Source organism: Leopardus geoffroyi, chromosome B1, assembly GCF_018350155.1.
Source record: "Leopardus geoffroyi isolate Oge1 chromosome B1, O.geoffroyi_Oge1_pat1.0, whole genome shotgun sequence".
NCBI classification, from domain to species: Eukaryota; Metazoa; Chordata; class Mammalia; order Carnivora; family Felidae; genus Leopardus; species Leopardus geoffroyi.
The window spans coordinates 203435532-203453594 of record NC_059327.1 but is presented as its reverse complement, the minus strand read 5'-3'; the positions used below and the strand labels follow the sequence as shown (position 1 = coordinate 203453594).

The 18063-nt window shown below is 59.3% G+C and overlaps 1 protein-coding gene across 4 annotated transcripts in view; it reads left to right on the top strand.

Moving 5' to 3' along the window:
- The window catches only part of RGS12 (regulator of G protein signaling 12), a 119561-nt gene that overhangs the window by 21258 nt on the left and 80240 nt on the right, over nucleotides 1-18063 (top strand). For all 4 annotated transcript variants that reach the window (XM_045474712.1, XM_045474713.1, XM_045474710.1 and 1 more), the window contains exon 2: nucleotides 3624-5598. In XM_045474712.1, the coding sequence (XP_045330668.1) occupies nucleotides 3721-5598 (1878 nt within the window). In that variant the 5' untranslated portion in view covers nucleotides 3624-3720. The remainder of the gene's footprint in view (nucleotides 1-3623; nucleotides 5599-18063) is intronic.

The window sequence follows — 18063 nt, the reverse complement described above, 5'->3', positions numbered from 1 at the left end:
TCCACCGGTGACGCTCACTAGCCGTGCAGCCGTAGGAAGTTACTCGGCTTTTCCGTGTGTCCATTTGCTCGTCTGCAAAATGGGAACAGTCGTACCCACGTCAGGGCGCCGTGGCTTGCGGACACGCGTGTTGCTACGTGTAAAGTCCCGGGAACAGCCCTGGAAGGCTCCCCCACCGCGAGCGCTTCCTCCGCGCCCGGCGCCGTGCCCGAGCTCCCCGCTCCTCCCGCCCGGTAGTTCCCGGTCCCCGTCCGGCCGCCACGCACCGTGGGTGCTGTGCTGTGTGGCTTTGGCCTTTCGGCCCCGTGCTCAGCTCAGTGCCTGTCGCACCGCGAATGTGACTCTGGTGGCGCAGTCGTGGTGAGCCGGGGCGCCGTCCTCACAAAACGCCCCCCTGCACGGGGAGGGATGGGGGCCGAGCCGTGGGGCGAGGGACCGCTGGTGGTCCTGCGGGCACCGAGCACACAGCACGGGCTGGGGACTGCCTGCCTCTTCCTGCGCCTCGCTCCCTGGGGCCTGTGGGCTGCTCAGGGCCCGGCCCGTCTGTGGCTTCCGGGTCTGGGACGCTGCCGGCCCGGGCTGGGCACACAGGGGACCGTCGTATCCCGACCTCAACCTCGGGGGGCAGGAGGGGAAGCAGCCGGACAGCCGGTGTGTGTTTACTTCTAGGTCCCGCCAGTCTGAGGGATGAGTCGGTAAAGGAGTGACATTGTCACTCGGAGGGACTGATCCTGGTCGTGGGCGCAGTGAGAGGGGGACCGTGTGTCCTACTGTCTGTGCTGCTGGGAAGCTGTCGCTCCTTTCTGGCCTCGATCACCTTTTCTGTGCAAGGAGGGGGCTGGACTGGACGGTGTCTTTGTCCCCTCGGGCTGCTGCAGGACACCGCGTGCGGAGCAGCTTAAACCACAGCCTGTTTGTCACCAAGGGCCAGGTGCTCACAGAGCCAGTGTGTGGCGGGGACACTTCCTGGTTCCGGATGGTCACCTTCTCCTGTCGTTACGGGGCGGGGAGCAGGGACCGCGGGGGGAGGGGCGAGGTCCCTCTCTCCTCTTTTACGAGGACACCAGGGGGTAGCATTTCAACACCCTGTGAAGTGGGGACACGCCTTCAGCCCACAGCAGCCCACCCAGGTGTTGCCACCTGTCAGAATCACCCAGAAGGTGTGTGGGGTGGGGGTGGGACCTTGTCAAAACAGGCGGCTGGACTCACTAACCCAGAATCTCCTGGCGGAGGAAAGGGACCCAGAACAGGCACCTGAGTGGCCCAGATGGCAGAAATGCCCGTGGGCGTTGGAAACTATGCCCTGTGGTTTCTTCTGGATTTCACTGTCTGCTCCTCTCGTTTCACTATGAGCTGATGCGGTTTAAGGAAAAGTTAACGTGTAGGCTGTGCTTCTAAAATGTGGTTGCATGGGGCGCCTGGGTGGCGCAGTCGGTTGAGCGTCCGACTTCAACCAGGTCACCATCTCGCGGTCCGTGAGTTCGAGCCCCGCGTCGGGCTCTGGGCTGATGGCTCAGAGCCTGGAGCCTGTTTCCGATTCTGTGTCTCCCTCTCTCTCTGCCCCTCCCCCGTTCATGCTCTGTCTCTCTCTGTCCCAAAAATAAAATAAAAACGTTGAAAAAAAATTTAAAAAAAAAAAAAATAAAATAAAATGTGGTTGCAGGCACAGAGACATGACTTGGATGAATTAGAAGGAGTTAGCGGGACACGACAGTGCGAGTCTACCAGAAATATCTGGGCAGGCCACAAAGAGGACCGTCACCCTGTGTCACGTCTCAGTGCCACGACTCTGGCGTGTGGAGGGATTACAGACGGGTGGCCGGGAGGTCTTCTGTCACCGAGGAGGGCAGGAGGGGCTCGCTGACCCCTGTCCTGGGAGGGGTCACGCCCCCCCATGCTGTTCCCTGCACCTGTGCGCCCCCCTCCCCCAGCACCAGGCTGGTTGCCTTAGCGCAGGCTCCGTGGCTGCGGAAACGATGACCGCAGCACGACTCTGTTCCCTCCATTCCCTCAGTTCTGGGGGTGGCAGGTCACAATCAGTGTCACCTGCTGCGGTCACAGTGCGGGCAGGGCCCTTTGTCCTGGGGGCCGCAGGGGAGAGTCTGTTCCCTCACCTTTTGTGGCTTCTGGAGGCGCTCTGTTGGTGAGCTCTGTGGCCCTTCCTCTAGCTTCACAGCCTGCTGCTCTGAGCCTCCTGCCTCCCTCTGGTGAGGACCCTGTGACCCTGGGGCCTGCCCGACTCATCCAGGATAAGCTCCTGGATGGAGGCTCCTGGAGGGGGGCGTCGGGGGTTGGGCATATCTGGTGGGGGAGCACCATCCGGCCTGTAAGAAAGAGGCCCCAATGAGAGACCCTAAGACACTATTCTTGGCCAACTTTAATGTACGCGTTTCTAGCGATGAATAGCGAATAGTTAGCTGTCCATAGTACTTAAATGATTAATTTATCGCCACTTAGGTATTAAGTAATGTGGCGATTTAGAAATAAATTGTTCTCTTATGACTCTTACCTCCCAGGATGATTTTATTCAAACCCGCGTCCCCGCACACCACGTTCTCTGTGTCGCCACATCCGCCCGTGGGGCCGCCTCGGAGCAAACCTTTCTGTTCTCCAGCTCTGTCTCTAATGCGCTCCCCTGGCGGCCGAGACCCCACACGTGTTGTGACAACGCGCCCCACCTGACGCCCCGGGAGAGGATGCTGGCAGCTGGCGCCTGCTTCCTCGGGACTTGCCCCCCCGCGCGCCCCCCCCCCGCCCCCCTTTACCCTGTGCCGATTGTGCTCGATTTCACCGGGGCAAATCCCAACCGTGAGCATGACTGTGCCGCCTCCTGTGTGTCCTCCTTGTGGGGGCATCAGGTCTGGGCTGGGCCTGGGACCCTGACGCAGGTGTTTTCTGTGACAACCAGTACTTTTAATGATAAAGTCATCCCCTGGAAGGCTGAAGGTTCCTGTTCCCCTTTTTGTTGTTTTACCTGTTCTGTCCGGTTTTACCTGTTCTGTCCGGTGGCCTCTGTGGTTGACTGAGGTGGTTTCAGACTAATGTATTTTCCCCCACATGGTATCTTGTTCGAAAGCAATTAATCGAGGGAGGTGGTGGGATATGAGAGACACAAGCTGACTCTTCCCTGAGGGAGAACTGGTCGTGACGGAGGGGCTGTGACCAAACAGGGGGTCGGCCAGGTCCCCCAGGTGCCTTTCTACCCCAGGTGTGTGGCCCGCGCTGCCTTTCGCTCTGGCTCCTCCCCTCCGGTTAAGACGCAGTCGGGGTGGTCGGGAGGGGTGCCTGGGCCCGCGCAGGAGCTGGGAGCCTCCCCTGCGGCGGCCCTCGGACTTCCCATCCGGGCAGGCGGCACTGCCACCGCCCTGTGTTCCTCGGCCCTGGACGGTTGGACAGGCGTCCCTTCCGGAAGACACGCTGTCTGCTCGTGGGAAGGTTCTTAGGCTGACCTGAAGGTTCCCTGTGCAGGCTGCCGCTTCTCTCTCACTCGCACATTTACGTGGTGACCAGAGACTCTTCCTGTGGTGGCTTTTGTCACGAGCTACATTTTTATGTTTAGGAGATACCGGTAAGCAACGGGAACACGGAATGTTTAATAACAGGCCGTTTGTTCTCTTCCTCAGGACGTCACTTCAAGAAGCACCACGGTAGGCTCAGGCATTCCCTGAGCGCGGCCCCTGGACTAACGAGCTATGCCCCTGGTGTCGCAAGCCCGGCGAGATGTATAGAGCAGGGGACGCGGTGCAGCGTCCGCTTCACGGGCCGGCGCCCCCTCGCCTGAGGAGTGTGGAGGTGGCCAGAGGACGGGCAGGGTACGGCTTCACGCTCTCTGGCCAGGCGCCGTGCGTGCTCAGCTGTGTCCTGAGAGGGAGCCCCGCGGACTTTGTGGGCCTCCGGGCCGGAGACCAGATATTTGCCGTCAACGAAATCAACGTGAAGAAAGCATCCCATGAGGACGTGGTGAAATTAATCGGGAAATGTTCTGGTGTCCTACACATGGTGATTGGCGAGGGCCTCGGCCACGTGGAGTCCTGTTCCAGTGATGAAGAGGTTGGATTTTACGAAGGAAAAGGCTGGCTCAAGCCCAAACTCGATTCGAAAGCGTTAGGTATAAACAGAGCCGAGAGAGTCGTGGAAGAAATGCAGTCTGGTGGGATTTTCAATATGATCTTTGAAAATCCTAGTCTCCGTGCAAGCAGTTCCGAGCCCTTGAAATTGAAACAAAGATCCCTTTCGGAGTCAGCTGCCGCGCGATTCGACCTTGGACGTGAAAGCGTAAATCACCCGAATCCCAACCTGCTTTCCAAAGAGGAAATATCAAAAGTTATGAATGACGATTCCGTTTTCAGTATCGGCCCCGAGAATCACGAAGATTTTGCGTTAGATGCGAGTATTTTAAACGTGGCCATGGTCGTGGGTTACTTGGGGTCCATCGAACTTCCTTCCACGAGCTGCAACCTGGAGTCCGACAGCTTACAGGCCATCCGTGGCTGCCTGCGGCGCCTGCGGGCAGAGCAGAAGATCCACTCCCTGGTGACCATGAGGGTCCTGCACGACCGCGTGCGGCTCTGCACCGACCAGGCTGCCGTCCTGGCCGAGTACCCGGCCGAGAAGCTGGCCTTCAGCGCCGTGTGCCCAGACGACCGGCGGCTCTTCGGGCTCGTGACCATGCAGACGAGCGACGACGGGAGCCTGGCGCACGAGGACGAGGGCGCCTTGCGGACTTCCTGCCACGTGTTCATGGTGGATCCAGACCTGTTCAATCACAGGATCCACCAGGGCATCGCTCGGCGGTTTGGGCTGGAGTGCACGGCCGACCCCGACACCGGCGGCTGCCTCGAGTTCCCCGCATCCTGCCTGCCGGCCCTCCAGTTCATCTCCGTCCTGTACAGAGACATGGGCGAGCTGATCGAGGGCGTGCGGGCCCGGGCCTTTGCCGACGGGGACGCGGACGCCCACCAGAACACCAGCACCAGCAGCAACAGCGACAGCGGCATCGGCAACTTCCACCAGGAGGAAAGGAGCAGCCGAGTGCTGGTGGTCGACCTGGGTGCCGGCTCCAGCAGGCACGGCCCCGGCAGCGGCGGCGGCGGCGGCTGGGAGGGCGCGGGCGGGAGGGGCTCCCAGCCCCGGGGCGCCCCCTGGAGCGGGGCCTTCTGCCTCGACCCCGAGGGGGGCCCCCCGTTCGAGGCCGCCCCGCAGGCGGACAGGTGCCGGGACTTCGGTAAGCACCTAGGGCCCGCTGCTCACGTGGAGCTGCCCCCGGCCTCCTCGCGGAGCTCGGTCCCCCCTTCCAAGAGGGGCGCCGCGGGCCACGGCCAGCGGTGGCTTCCGGTCCACGTCCTGCAGGAGTGGCCGTGCGGACACGCCAGTGACCAGGAGTCGTACACGGACTCCACCGACGGGCGGTCCAGTGTGAACTGCGGCACGCTGCCCCCGCCCATGAGCAAGATTCCCGCGGACCGCTACCGAGTGGAGGGCAGCTTGGCACAGGCCCCGCTGAGCTCCCAGAAGAGGGACTGGTCCAGGAAGGCTTTTGGGGTGCAGAACCTTTTCGGGCCCCATCGACAAGTTAGAAAGACTAAGGAGGACAAAAAGGTAAGCCCGCTAGGCGCGCTCTACACACGTGAGCTTGATTTCGTGACGCGGTCTGTCCCTGGTGGAGCGGAGCGTGTTAACGGCCGAGTCTCCGGTCCCGACTCCGTCGGGCTGCCCTGTGCCTCTGTCGCCACCACGGGATGTGTTTGGTCACGTGCTGCAGGCTCTGTCCTGCCGGGGAGCCCTCTTCGTGCTGCCCCCTCTCTCGGGTCCTGGGCTGGACACCTGGGCGGGGGCGGGTGACGCAGCCTGGGCTGAGGCCCTCCTTCCTTCGGGCCCTTTCCTGCTGCCGGTGCCTAGGACAGTCCTGTCCCTGGCCTTCGGTGCCCATGTCATCTGTGGGCTCGGGCAGCACGCCCTTTTGAGGTGAGAACACAGTTTTGTTTTTTGGTTTTTTTTGGGGGGTGTTAATGTTTTATTCACTTATTTATTTTTTTGAGAGAGAGAGCGTAAACGAGGGAAGGGCAGAGAGAGGGGGACAGAGGATCTGAAGCGGGATCTGCGCTGGCAGCAGCAGGCCTGATGTGGGGCTCGAACTCATAAACTGCGAGATCATGACCTGAGCAGAAGCCAGATGCTTAACTGACTGAGCCACCCAGGCGCCCCTGAGGTGAGAAAATTCTTGAAGCACAGAGACTGTTGACTTCAGGACAGGGAGCTTCCCAGGGTGTGGATCCTTGCTCTGTGCCCTTCATCTGGAAAATCCTGCTGTGAAAAAAGTGGCAGCTGAACTCAGCGGCGGGCTGGTGGCTCGGCTCCCTGCTCGCCACAGATGAGCATCAGGGGGACCCGCCGGGGCTAGCACTGCCCTGAACGTGCCTGTGTCCCTTTGGGGCCCTCTGCCTTCCCCCCGGGAGCTCGGTGTGGAGCACGAGGGCAGGAGTCAGCGTGCGGGACTTTGCTCAGCAGGGGGGTGGCCAGTGGCACTGGTGGGACAGGCCGAGCCACCGTGTGGCGGTGGCTGTAGCCGTGGAGCGGTGTTTCCGAGGCACTTCCCTCGGAGGACTTTCGTGATTGTAAAATTCCTTTTCTGCTTGGGTCCACGTCCTGGTTCTCAACAGTGGAAAATGTCACAACGAATCCCTCCGAGGGCGGCTGGCTGGTGAGGGCAGGGTCCGGGACAGAGGAAAGGGGAGGGGCGGCTTGGCGAATATGCTGTTGGCAATCACACCCTTCCCGTGTCGTAGTTTTCACCCTAAAACACGTTAAAGACAATAGAAAGCGGGAGGAGCGGACGGACTCCCCCCCAACTTTACCTCCTCCAGGAGGCCATGGCCACATTTCCCCGTCTCTAAGGATGGATGTTCGTTTTTTACACAGTTGTGATCGTGCGGGTTTTCGACTCCTGTTTCTAAACTGCGGGCGCTTGTGGTTCTGCCACAAGCACACCCCGTCCCCCGCCGCCCCGCCGCCCCGGGGCTGAACCGCACGAGGCCTGTGTTCTCAGGGCGCGGCCGCCCCCGCCCGGCTCCTTCCCACCGGCCCCCGCCGAGCCGGCTGTGGTGTGGGCTTCTCCCACCCGAGCCTCCTGTCAGCTGGGGTGAGCTGGGAAGCGAAGGCCCGGAAGGTGGCAACCGTTTCCCGAAATCAGACACGTCAGCACCTCTTGGGGCACGTGTCCCACTAGTGCGTGCACTCTCCAGCTCCACTGCTGGTGTGTCAGCGCCTGACCACACGGGTGGAAGGAAATGGGATTGGCGCGGCTCTCTGTGGACCGGGTGCCCCCTCGCCCGCCCTTCGTCCGAGGTGAAGGCCCTGTCTACACGCTGTGGAGCTCCCCGCCATCTCAGACCGCTCCCAGCGCAGCTCTGACCTCGGGGAACCCGTGGGGCAGGGGTGCTGCGGCCCCCGTTCCGCCAGTGAGGTGACTTGTCCTCGAGGGGCTAAGTGACTTCTCTAAGGTTTAAGGTTTAATAGGACGAAGCAGGGTCATGATTCAAACCGTGGGCTTTTTTTTTTTTTTTAAGATTTAATGTCGTTAGAGCAGTTTCAGTCTTACGATAAAAATTGAGAAGGTGCTGACGCTTCCCTCCTACCCTCTGCCCTGACACGTGCACGGCCTCCCCCCCGTGAGCACCCCCACCAGAGAGCTGCCTCGTTACGACTGATGGACCTCCACCCCCGCGTCGTCATCACCCAGAGTCCCCAGTTCACGTCAAGGTCCCTCTCGGCGTGTGCCTTCCGCGGGCTCGGACACACGTGTGATGGCAGGCAGACCCGCCGTCATGGTCTCGCCCGGCGCGGCCCACTGCCCTCAACACCCCTGGGCTCCGACCTGTTCTGCCCTCCCCGGCCCCCAGCCCCCGGCCACCGCTGATCTTACCGTCCCCGCCGACCTGCCTGTTCCGGAATGTCCCGTGGATGGTCGGCCACACGGCGTGCAGCCTTTTCAGACTGGCCGCTTGCCCTCAGTCGTGCGCGTCCACACTTCCTCCGGGTCTCTTGCCCGCTTGATGGCTTGTCTCTTTCTAGCGCCAGGTAATATTCCGCTGTCTGGAGGGACCGCAGCTTATTCGTCCGTCACCTGCTAAGGCCACGTTAGTTACTCCTGGGTTTTGGTGATTATGAATAAAGATGCCGTTCACACCCGAGCTCAGCTTTTGGTGTGGACATAAGTCGTCAGCTCCTTTGGGTAAACGCCAAGCAGCGCGATTGCGGGAGCCGGTGGTGGATGTTTACTTCCGTGAGAAACCGCCGCCGATCTCCCGAAGCGGCTGCACCGCGGTTCTGAGTTCCCGCCAGCTGTGACCGGCAGCTCCTGTCGCTCTGTGTCCCCGCCACGTGTGTGTGTGTGGGGCCGGGGGGGGGGGGGGGGCAGAGTCCTGGATTTGGCTGTTCGGACGGGTGTGCAGCGGGGGTCGCGCTGTTACTTTGATTTGCGTTTCCTTGGTGACTAAGATGCTGACTACCTTCTCCCATGCTCCCCTGTCTTGTGCTTGCAGCCTGAGGCTGGTCTCGTTCTCTTGACGTGGTCTTTCCCAGAGCAGAACCTTTCCATTTCGACGCAGTCCAGCTGATCGGCTCTCGCTCACGGATTGTGCCTTCAGTGCTGTCTCTGAACAGGCCCCACCAACCCCAGGGTCCTCTAGCTTTTCTCCTGTGTCGTCTTCGAGTTTTATAATTTTTTATTTCCCGTTTAGGTGAATGACCCCATTGGGGTCGATTGCTGCGAAGGCTGGAAGGTCTGTGTCCACGTTCATCTTTCTGCACGCAGACGTCCCAGGGTTCTGGCGCTGTGTGTCGACACCGCTGCCTTCGCTCCTTTGTGAAGACCCGTGCGTGTCCCTGTGAGGGTCTCTGGCTGCTCGGTAGCCATCTCTCACCGTGACCACAAGCGTGGTGACAGTGAGGTGCTGGCTGTCGTGGCTCGGGCCGTGACGAGAGGCTGAGATAGCGCAGTGGCATCGGCGTGTTTCTCCTGTTGGAAAGTAACAGTCTGGCGCTCACCAGTTGACCCGAGAGGGGTTCTGTGAGCTCGTCAGGCTGGGTGTCTTTATCTTTCAATCTTACTGACAAGGACAGTCAGGTTTTTACGCGTCAGGGGATTTGCCCAAGTTCCAGTGCAAGTAAGTGCTGACACTGAGACTGCTCGCGGTCTGTCCTGCATAGACTGGTTTGTGACCTGTCTTTCCTCTGCAGTGGTGATGGGACACCCAGTTCATCTCAAAATAAGTGGTAATGAGTGGTGTTTTATTGGGTTCTGCCATAATCTCTTGAAGGTTATCAGTTGCTTTTTACCTTGCTCAAGGGTTTCTCCTTCATTAGCTCGGCCTAATCCCACAGCCTCCCTTGCTGTAGCAGCAGAAGCTTCCAGAGGCTGGGAGGCGGTCTCCTGGCATCCTTCCTGGAGGCTTGTCAGGATGGGGCCAGTGGCGGGGGGAGATGGGGACATGCCCGGAAGTGGGGACGAGAGGGAGCTGCACTGGGAATGGCAGGGAGGTGCTGGGAGTGGGGTGCTGCGCAGTGGGGGCCCCAAGTTACTCCCATGCTTCTTGGCAGAATTAGGCTGCAGCCCGGAGACAGAAAACACGCCAGGATCGGAGCAGGGAAACAGAGTGGACAAGTGCTAACTAGACCAAAGGCTGCGAGCTGCCTGGAGGGAGAGCCCTTGGGGACCCTGGGGCAGGCCCCACAGCAGGGGCGAGGCAGAGGCCAGCAGGGGAGAGGCTGCAAGCTGGGAGGCTGCCCCTCAAGGCCACGCTGCCGGGCCTCGCCTCTGGGTGCTGACCTAGTGCGCTGTCCCCACGGAGATAGTGTAGAAACCCGTCGGAGCCACTGCAGCACTGGGCGGCTGCCCCCAAGAAAAGTGGCACAGCACCGCTCACCCCCGCCGGGAAGACGTCCAAAACCAGAGCGAGCTCCTGTTGGAACTGTGACACCTCCCTCCCTTGAGGCCTGGGCCCCCCCCCCCCCCCCAGCGGAAGCCTGGAGGCCAGCAAGCCATGGGGAAGGGGCTTCCTGTCCTGGTGACAGCAGGAGTGCCAGCCCCGGGGGCTCTGACTCTTCCTCCTGTGGGGAGGCCAGAGGGGAGGCAGAGGCACAGACTGGGCAGGTGGGGCCTGAGCCGGTGACACCGTGGGAGAGCTAAGTGGTGTTTTATAAGTAGATGATTTCCCGCTCTGTTTACTCGGATTTTCTTTTTGCTGGGTGTCCGTGGCCAGGATGCACTAAGGGAGCGTGTGACTGAGAGAGGGGTTGATGGGAAAGAGAAAACCCAAGACCCTGAAATGCTGTCTGTGTCATCAAAATGATTCAGCTACATTTAACTTGAATTAAGGATGTTTAATTCTGCTTCTTTGAAAACTGATATCCTCAGACTAACATTAATTAAAGTATTTGGTTAAGTAGCAAAATCCGTTGTTAAACTTTGCACATAATGGATTTTGGAAAATTTTTAAATGAAAACATGTTATTTATGATACTACCTAAAGGATTTATTGTTGTTATTTTGAAGTGAATTAATAAAAATTTTTAAATATATCGGTTTAATATGGAAATTGTCAATAGATGACGCCCACGGAGACAAAAGCTCTTGGGGCCTCAGTGATTTGTATGAGGGGCATCCTGGGAACACAGTGTTTGGGGACCGCTGCCCCAGAGAGGCTTGCCGCTTTGCAGGAGGGCCCTGCTAGGGGTGAGTCCTTCCAAACTGGCAGTGTTGGTGAGAGCCTAAAAAGTACCTTTCTGATCGAATAAAATGAAAAAATGCTGAAAAAAAATGCTGTTAACTTCATGCACTCATTTAAAAGTAGGGGTGCCTGGGGGGCTGTTGGTTAAGGATGCAACTTGGGCTCAGGTTGTAATCTCATGGTTCGTGGGTTTGAACCCCTTGTCGGGCTCTGTGCTGACAGCCGGGAGCCTGGAGCTGCTTCAGATTCTGTGTCTCCCTCTCTCTCTGCCCCTCCCCTGCTCGCTGTCTTTTTCTCTCTCTTGAAAATAAATAGTAAAACATTAAAAAAGTGTTTGAAGTAATAGGAGTTTCAGCACTGTTACCGCAGTACTAATCTCACAGTGTCCTAAACGCTGTATGTGGAGCGCGTCCTCTGTGACGAGAAGGTGTGGGCAGGCCAGGCTGGCGTAGAGGCCGCGCCTTTACGAGGACCTGTTCCTTCTGTGTTGTGTTGCCATCCCCTGCCCGTGACCCGCGCCCAAACTCCAGGTACAAGACAGTGTCATGCGGGGGCGCCTGGGGGGCTCCGTCAGTTAAGCATCCGCCTCGATTTCCGCTCCGGTCATGATCTCGGGGTCGTGAGTTCGAGCCCCGTGCTCGCGAGAGTCGCCCTCTCTCCCTCTCTCTCTGCCCCTCCTCCGCTCAGTCTGTCTCTCTCAAATAAATAAATTAATTAAAAGAAAAAAAAAATAGCGTCATGCCCACGTTGCGGCGGGCAGGGAGCCACGGCCGGAGTGTGTTCCTGTTCCCGCGGTGCCGGGTGGGTCGGCCGAGTCCCGGGACAGCCCCGCTGCAGGGAGGCTGGAAGGTAGTCGTTAGCCGCTCGGCAAGATTCCCGTGGCGTGTCAGGCGTCCGCCCCGCGTGGTGGGTCCACGCACCACCTTGTGGGAGGCTCCCCCCGGCACACGAGGTGAAAAAGGCCACAGAAATACGCATAGCCAACATAATCCCATTTTTGTGTAAAAAACTCAGCACCCCTCAACTAAACCTATGTTTTACAGGATACATGTGTTTAAAAAAATAAAGTGTACATATGTTTATATATAAATACACGGGAAAACATTCAAAGGAAGCGCTCCAAACCGATAGTGGGAGCTACCTCGGGGGTGGAAGGCAAAACTGGGGATGGGTCCAGGACATTTTTGTTTTATCTTCTGTTATTTTGAGTTTTTATTACGGGAATACGAACATATTTTACCTGCTAAAAATAATTCCTTTGGAGAAAAAAATGGTTTTTCTTAATTCTCTTCCTAAGAACAGAGTGCGAGGCCTGGCACTGGATGCCCGAGGCTGGGTTCGTGTGGCCCAGCCAGCGATGGGTTCGGCAGGGGTCAGGCCAGGAGGGGACTGGGCCTGACAGACAGGTCTTGTGCAGTTTCCCAGCACAATGAGAGGAAGTTTTTTTGTTTGTTCTTTAATTTTTTTTTTTTTCAACGTTTATTTATTTTTGGAACAGAGAGAGACAGAGCATGAACGGGGGAGGGGCAGAGAGAGAGGGAGACACAGAATCGGAAACAGGCTCCAGGCTCTGAGCCATCAGCCCAGAGCCTGATGCGGGGCTCGAACTCACGGACCGCGAGATCGTGACCTGGCTGAAGTCGGACGCTTAACCGACTGCGCCACCCAGGCGCCCCTGTTCTTTAATTTTTTTTAACGTTTATTTACTTTTGAGAGAGAGAGAGAGAGAGAGACACAAAGCGTGAGCGGGGGAGGGGCAGACAGCGAGGGACACACAGAACCGGAAGCAGGCTCCAGGCCCTGAGCTGTCGGCACAGAGCCCGACGCGGGGCTCGAACCCACGTGAGATCGTGACCTGAGCCGAAGTCGGACGCTCAACTGACTGAGCCACCCAGGCGCCCCGAGAGGAAGTTTTAAAATAGATTGTAAATAAAAGTTTCAGAGAATACTGGAGAGGCCACAACTAAGGCTCCGTGATTTAAATCCTCCTGCAAAGAGCGGCTTTGCTCATTACCTACCCTGTGTAAACAACGCCCCAAATCGGAGGGAAGGGAAGCAAACAGATGGGCCGGGAAAGTCAGCGGGAGGCCGGTGCCCACGACCCGACAGTGCAGGGAGCCTCCGCGGGTCTGCGCACCCCTTCCACGCCAGGAGCCCCTTTGGAGCAGCGGAGCGCCGCGGGGGGGGGGGGTGGGGATCGGGGCCCCGTGGGGATGCGGTTCAGGTGCCGGGGAGCTTCCCGGGGAGGCAGGACCGGAGGCTGAGGGACAGAGACACCGCTTACCGCCCTGCTGTGGTTTTCTGTGGTTTCCAGGGAAGGCCAGCGTCTTGAGAGCTGGGCGGGCCGCGGTGTTCCTGCGGGAGTCAGCAGGGTTTGAGTCCCGCAGCGGCGCGTTGTGTAGCTTGTAGCTGTGCTGCTCTCTGGGCTTTGCAAACAGTGGTGACGACTCGTTTGGTGATGGCTCCGTGTCGTTCCACCGCTGTAGCCGCGACGCTGTCTGCAGCTCCTTCGTCTCCACCGTGACCGCAGCAGTGCACACACTCGCACGCGCACTGAGCTGGCGGAGACGCGGCGGTGCTGCTGCTGAGCTTCCTGCTCACGCCTGCGTCCCCGGCTGTGCGGGCGGAGGAGGCCCCGGGGGCCGTTCCGGTGCTCGCTCACCTTCGCGCAGTTTTTAGTATCTGCCCTCGTTCGTGTTGACGGGAAACGCCGGCTCTCTGCAGCGGGGACAGATTCGACAACTGCCTCACAACGACCGCACTCGTTCCTAGCGCTCGATCCTTACCCCTGGGCCGTTGCAACGGCAGCCACGTCAGGTGTCGCCCTGCACGCACCAGGGTTGTGCTGTAGGTGAGGAGACCTGAAAACAGGAATCGGGGAGCTTCTACGCACGCCGAGAGGGGACAGAGACCCTGGCTCTTTGAGCAAGTGTCCTTGGAGACAGAAGGGAGGACTCTGGGTTTTCCCTCCTACGCTTTGGAGTGTAGACAGATGTGTCCGGAGGGAGGGGGACACGACCGGCCCCTCCCCGGATATGCTCATCTCATCTCTGAGATGTGAGGACTGACCCCGGGAGGTGAATCTGTCCCAGAGTTTGCCCTGTCTGTTCCCTCGTGATTTAGCGGCCGAGTCCAAGACCGGGAGACTATGGGTCCAGGTTCTCCGGCTCAGTTTCCCGACGGTCCCGTGCCGCTAGTGTGAGTGCCAGACGGCTCCGCGTCCTTGCCGGAACTCGCCCGCCGGGCTTCTGACTTTCCTGCCCGTCTGGTGGATGTGGAGTGACACTCTACAGTGGCTCTGCCCGTGAAGACGTTGCTGAGGGACCTGCTCACACCTGTGCCCGCTTCTATTGGGTTGTCTTTTTTCTTGAGTTGTAGAAGCTACAGATACCGGCTACTAATCCTGCGACGATTGTGTGGCACATACACTGACTCCGTTTGTGGCTTGTGTTTTCCGCTGGCTCTGTGGGGACTTGATGAACAGAAGCTCTTGACCTTAATGTCAACCAACTTGTCAGTCTTCTCACGATTTTCAGTGTTGATTCCTGACCTCATCACTATCCCGAGGTCAGGAATATTCTTCTTTTGGTCTTAAAATTGTTTTGGAGTCGATCTTTATGAATGGAACAAGGCGGGTGGCAAGCTGATTTTTCCTCTCTCTCCGGATGACTGTGGGGCTGCTGTCACTCACGTGTGCTCTGTTTCCCATGTCCGTACCCCCACCAATACTTGACTTTTGAAATTGAGGCTCGGTGATGAGTCTTTGTATCCGAAGTGCCGGTCTCCTTGCCTTATCTTGGCTGTGCTGAGCCTTGCTCTCTCGTGTCAGATTTTACAGTAAGTTTGTAAATTCTCCAAAACGCCACTGACGTATTTTTGCAATTGTATTTTCATCTGTAGACCCGTGGGAGAATTGACATCCTTAGAACGTTGAGTTTTCCTGTCCGTGAAATTGGTATCTCTCTCCATTTACTTAGGCTTCATTTTCTTTTAGTAAAATTTTATAACTCCCTTTTTTAAAAATTAGATTGATTTAATTAGATTTCTTTTTAGAGCTTCCTTTCTGTAATCAGCTCTGGGACACTGGGGTCTGTGTCCCCTTCCCCTGGCCAGCAGGGTCCCCTCTGGCTCTGCCTCCAGGGGTCCTGGGGGAGTGGCCAGGAGGGAGGAGGGAGGGAGGGAGAAGTCCAGAGGAACTTCTCTCTCTTCACACGGGAAGGGGGCGGTGGAAGCAAACAAACAAATGCCGAGGGTTCTGCTCGTGGGTGAACTGCTGGAGTGCGGCCACCTCCATTTGGTTCTGTGCAGGGGTTTTCTTCTGTCCGCTCGCTTGTTAAGCTTCTCTCTCTCCTTTACGCTTCAAAAGCCCGCGGGTCTGCGTGCGGGACCAGGTGTCGGCTGCGATGCGGTGGCCCAGTCCCGGCCTGGGTGTCGTCTGCAGCCTCCTGGGCTTGAAACTTACACTTCGGTCTTGTCACAAAGCCACGTGCTCCCTACCCACTCCCCCCACATAAGGATCTGGAACAGCACACATGTGAGTCGTGCGAAGGGCTCGCCTCGTACGAGTGTGGAGGCTCCCTTGCTCTGGCAACGGACTGACGCTTGCCGCGTGCTCACCTCGGCCGTGGGCGCGCGTTCGAATGGCTGCTGGCTTCCCTCGCCCATCGGCCCTGGGCCCCCTGATGCTGGGCACTTAGGTGCCCGCATGACTCGTCTTCCTTGGCTCTTGGTCTTCTCCCCACCCTGTGCTGGGCAGGAGGCGTTCAGAGGACAGAGGGCCCGGCTTCCTGGGCCACTTTGTGCCTCGGGGGCGGGGGGGGGGGGGGGAACCAGCAGCCTCGGAGGGGGCCCCAGGGCAGCCCCGCAGCCAGTGCAGTTAGCGGTGGCCTCTGAAAGGAGGGGCCTGGGGGCCATGGCCAGAGGCGGGGTGGCGAAGCGGGTGCCCGCAAGGGTCTGGACGGCAGGGACCAGGCCTCACCCGCTGCGTGGCATCCCCTGAAGGGTGCTGAGCAGGGGTACCGGGCCGGTGTCAGCACAAAGCGCAGGGCGGGGAAGGGGGAGGACTCCAGAGGAGGCTGGCCACCCCACACTGGCCCTGGGGCCAGGGGGAGCAGTGGTCTGGAAAGAGATGGCCGGGCTCCGGATACATTTTATAGACACAATCAGCTTTGGCCTATTTTTTGAAAAAGAAATTTCTTAGACAAATTCTTCTCGAGAATGGGTCCCTGCTAGCAGGGAACCAGCCCGGTGACCAAACAGCGGGAGGCAGAAGGCCGGGCGGGCATGGACAGTGTCAGGGGGCCAGGGCCTGGGGTGCCGGCCACCAGGCCGGGACGCACCTGGGTCTGAATGGGAGCCCCCCCCCCCCCAGCAGTGTCCCCGAGACCAGCAGAGAGGCAGCGTGCACAGGTCACCCAGCCCCGTCAGGGGACGAGCGGATCTTCTGTGCGACTTGATTTCTCAGCGGGAGCTCCCCGCTGAGCTCCAGCACGGTCCCCGGGGAGGCCCGTTGCGGCTCCCACAGCTTCACCAGGGGACCGCTCAGGGTGACGGCTTTCCACCTGCCGTCCCCCGGGCCCCTCTCTGGGGGTGTGGGTGTCGTGGTCACCTCTCTGTGCTCCTGCACCCGTTGTCCCTTGTTACACTTAGCTCCTGTCCTGCTCCCCGCGCACAGCACCATCCGCTATGCGCACAGGAAGAGGGAGAGGTGCCTTTGCCGTGACAGCGTGCAGACAGACGGCTTCTCGAGCTCTTGCTGGGACGTTAGGGCTCGTGAGGTACTTGTATTACTTCTCCCGAGGACTCGGACTCCGAGCGTTGGCTGCAGGTGCGACCCTCGGATGTCCCGCCCCTTCTCTTCACACCTGCCCTTTGTGCTGTCCTGAGACAGTCCCTCCCTCCCTCCGCCTCCCTCCCTCCCTCTCTCCTTCCTGTCCTCCTCCCTGCCCTCCCTCCTTCTCTCCATCTCCCTCCCTCCTCCCTTCCCTCCCCACTCCCGTCCTTCCCCTTCCCTCTTTTTCTCCGTCCCTTCCTCCTACCCCCACCGTCCCTCCTTCCCCCTCCTTCTCCCCCTCCCTCCCCTGTCCCTCTTTCCCTCTTTCTTCCTCCCTCCCCGTCTCTCCCTCACCCTCCCTCCCTCTCCGTCTCTCTCTCTCTCTCTCTCTCCCTCCCCTTCTGCCCCGTTTGGCTGTTTCTGCCGCTGCTTCTTGGGTCAGTTCTTTCTGCTCCCCGTGGCCAACAGGCTGCCGGTTCCTGAGCTTACGCGCTCTATTTCGGACGACTTCGCTGAAGCATCCGTGCCAGTGCCGTGTGCGGCGTGGCCTTGCCCTGCCTGTCCCGCCGCTGCGTTCCAGCCTGGCCTTCTCTTCTCCCTGGGAGTGAGGCCCTTTCTCAGCCTCCCAGCGGTCCTGACCCGCAGTCACTGTCCTCAGTGTAGCCTCCAGGGGCCTCTGGTTTCTTCCAGAGTGTAGCCCGCAGCCACGGGGAGCCTCTCAGGGGGACCTGTAGACGGGGAGTTGCTTGGAGCCCGAGACCTGTCGTGTGCTCCTCCCGGGCGCCCCGTGCTCCTGTGCCCGCGACCGTGCCGGAAACACTTGTGAGAGCCCCGTGGCCACACGCCGTAGGCGAAATGAAGGCCGTTGCTATCGACACCTATGTGACTTTTTGGTAAAAATGAAAGGATTCAAAATAAGGTGCTCGTTTCTCTGGTTCGGGCCTGAGTGATTGGGGGGCAGGGGTGAGAAGCCGGGTTCTGGGTGTCAGCACGGCGTGAGGGGAGCGGCCAGTGGCTGGAAGGAGCCGGGGTGGGGGGGGGGAGGCCGGGAGGGGAAGGAGGGAGAGCCAGGGCTCGGTGGCCTCAGGGCCGCTGCCCCCTCGGAGGCCACTGTGGCTGGAGGGCCCCTCGAGTCTGTGTCAGGAACGGCGGGTGACGGCGGTCCCGGTGTTAGGCAGCCGAGTGGCCCGGGTGCAGGTGCAGTCCGGGGACGGGGGGGGGGGGGAGGAGTGAGGGCGTGTGTGGGGACGGTTTGGTGCCGAGACAGCCCCCAGAGCTGTACGAGGCGGTGTGGCGAGGCCACCTCCCTGCAGGACGGCCGAGGTCCTCACGCAGGGGGGCAGAGGGGGTCAGGGCCTGCCTCCCAGTTTGCAGAAAACACGCTCACTTCCTCTGTGCCTGAAATTGGTCACTTTAGGGTTTCGAGTACCCAGGACATCAGAGATTTCAGCTGTGAGGCTTTTTACATTTAAAACGGGAGGCCTTCTTTGTTGGACCCAGATCGCATTTGGGGAAGTGACAATCCCATAATGACAGTGAATTAATTCTGGTCATTTCCCAGAG